Here is a 2,480-nt window from a genome sequence, read left to right on the forward strand (position 1 = left end):
GATGTGGTGTGTGTGTGAGGGTTTCAGACCCCGCCGAACACTGTAAGATGGTGTGTGTGTGTGTGTGTGTGAGAGAGGGTTTCAGACCCTGCTGAACATTGTAAGATGTTGCGTGTGTGTGTGTGTGAGGGGTTCAGACCTTGCTGAACACTAAGATGTTGTGTGTGTGTGTGTGTGAGGGGTTCAGACCTTGCTGAACACTAAGATGTTGTGTGTGTGTGTGTGTGAGGGGTTCAGACCTTGCTGAACACTAAGATGTTGTGTGTGTGTGTGTGTGAGGGGTTCAGACCTTGCTGAACACTAAGATGTTGTGTGTGTGTGTGTGTGAGGGGTTCAGACCTTGCTGAACACTAAGATGTTGTGTGTGTGTGTGTGTGAGGGGTTCAGACCTTGCTGAACACTAAGATGTTGTGTGTGTGTGTGTGTGAGGGGTTCAGACCTTGCTGAACACTAAGATGTTGTGTGTGTGTGTGTGTGAGGGGTTCAGACCTTGCTGAACACTAAGATGTTGTGTGTGTGTGTGTGTGAGGGGTTCAGACCTTGCTGAACACTAAGATGTTGTGTGTGTGTGTGTGTGAGGGGTTCAGACCTTGCTGAACACTAAGATGTTGTGTGTGTGTGTGTGTGAGGGGTTCAGACCTTGCTGAACACTAAGATGTTGTGTGTGTGTGTGTGTGAGGGGTTCAGACCTTGCTGAACACTAAGATGTTGTGTGTGTGTGTGTGTGAGGGGTTCAGACCTTGCTGAACACTAAGATGTTGTGTGTGTGTGTGTGTGTGTAAGGGTTTCAGACCCCGCTGAACACTGTAAGATGTTGACTGTGTGTGATCTGTCTGTGTGTGTTTCAGCTCTCAAGCAGGATTTGGTTCGGAAACACAAACAGGCTCTGCAGACGTGCAAGTCTCACAATCTGGCCGTTCTGAAAACCAACCAGAGAGCAGAAGCTGAGGTACGATGAGACGCTCTCTGTTTCTCCAGACATGTCTGTGTTTGGCCTTTGTTTTCATATTGTTTTCATATTTGTTGAAGTTGATGACTAAAAAGTAGTTTGACCAATAGAGTGCAGACTGGGCCTAAAATGAACACTCACCAAGTGAAAATCAGCATTGGCGAGTGTGTGAAAGAGTCTGGTATTTTTATTTATTTAGTTATTTAATTAATGCCTGATAACACAATAAGGTGCACAGTTGTTATCAAATCTGCAATTGCTGTGAGTTTGAGTCACTTACTGTATAGCATGCATCTGAAAATGCTACATGAGCCAGACACCTTCTCAAGTTTGTAATGAGAATGGTTTTTAAAGGGAAGTCTCCCTGCGGTTTTCCACCAAAATAAAAGCGCTGTTATTTACTTTTTAAAGCAAAGAAAAAACAACCAAAAATATTAGTATTGTAATTTTACAACGATTACTACTACTACTACTACTAATAATAAATAAAACATTATTATTATTATATAAATTAAAATTATTATTATTAAATATTTGAAATAATTATGAAATAATATTATAGTGATATTTCTTTATTGATTTGTTTATTTTAATACATGTTGGTACTATATTTATTTAATTTGTTAATCTTTCTTGTCTTTATAAAGTCTACATTACACAGTCATCTTTAATAAACATATTAATTATTTTTGACTAATACTAATTTGACATATTAATTATTTTTGACTAATACTAATTTGACATTATTTATTTTTGATTAATATTTTGACTTATACCATAATCATAATAATTAATAAGTAACATTGTTTATTCTACTAAGTGTCTATTGTTTACAGTTGCTGGGCACATTAATGCGTAATTTAGGTGTTACTAGTGTAGCGTCTGGACCACTCAAACACACAATATATATTTTGTTAGCTAGATTTAACAAATACTCTGCAACAGCCCAGGAAGCCGAACAGGCCCCTGGTTCCATAGCAACTCTGACACCAGATACATTTACGATCGAAAGGAATGTGAGCAGAGAGAATCTGACCGCATTTTCCAGAGAAAGAGGCAAATGCACAGTAGAAATTGACTTTTCTACTAATTAATTCATAGGAAAACCTTTCTTTGAATGAACAGTGTATCCTTCAGGTCATTGTGTATATTATTAGTATTGATTAATATTTTGAATTAGGTTTTGTTTTATATTTTCGTATTTGTTATGTCATATTAATATTGTTATTTTTTATTATTTTTAATCTTTTTTTTATTTTATAAACTTTCATTTGTATTTATTTCAGTTTTAGTAAGTTTCAGTTACTCAGTGCCAAGGCATCATATCCCTCTAAAATGCAGTGAAATCAGTTCAGAAATGTACACAATCTGCCAAAATCATGGCATGTCAGAAGGTGGGGTCTGCAGAGAACAGTCAAAGCAATGCAAATACACACATAATGCAATTGGAAAACAACAAAAAAATTGAGATTTGCTGAATAAATAAGCTTTCCATTGATGTATGGTTTGTTAGGATCAGACAATATTTGGC

At 36.9% G+C, this 2,480-nt stretch overlaps 1 protein-coding gene across 2 annotated transcripts in view; it reads left to right on the forward strand.

Moving 5' to 3' along the window:
- Positions 1-2,480, forward strand: part of dgcr6 (DiGeorge syndrome critical region gene 6) — a 17,572-nt gene that overhangs the window by 11,034 nt on the left and 4,058 nt on the right. For both annotated transcript variants that reach the window (XM_016258472.1, XM_016258471.1), the window contains exon 4: positions 849-949. In XM_016258472.1, the coding sequence (XP_016113958.1) occupies positions 849-949 (101 nt within the window). The remainder of the gene's footprint in view (positions 1-848; positions 950-2,480) is intronic.

The sequence above is a fragment of the Sinocyclocheilus grahami genome, unplaced genomic scaffold (assembly GCF_001515645.1).
Source record: "Sinocyclocheilus grahami isolate Dianchi unplaced genomic scaffold, SAMN03320097.WGS_v1.1 scaffold1689.1, whole genome shotgun sequence".
Taxonomy (NCBI): Eukaryota; Metazoa; Chordata; class Actinopteri; order Cypriniformes; family Cyprinidae; genus Sinocyclocheilus; species Sinocyclocheilus grahami.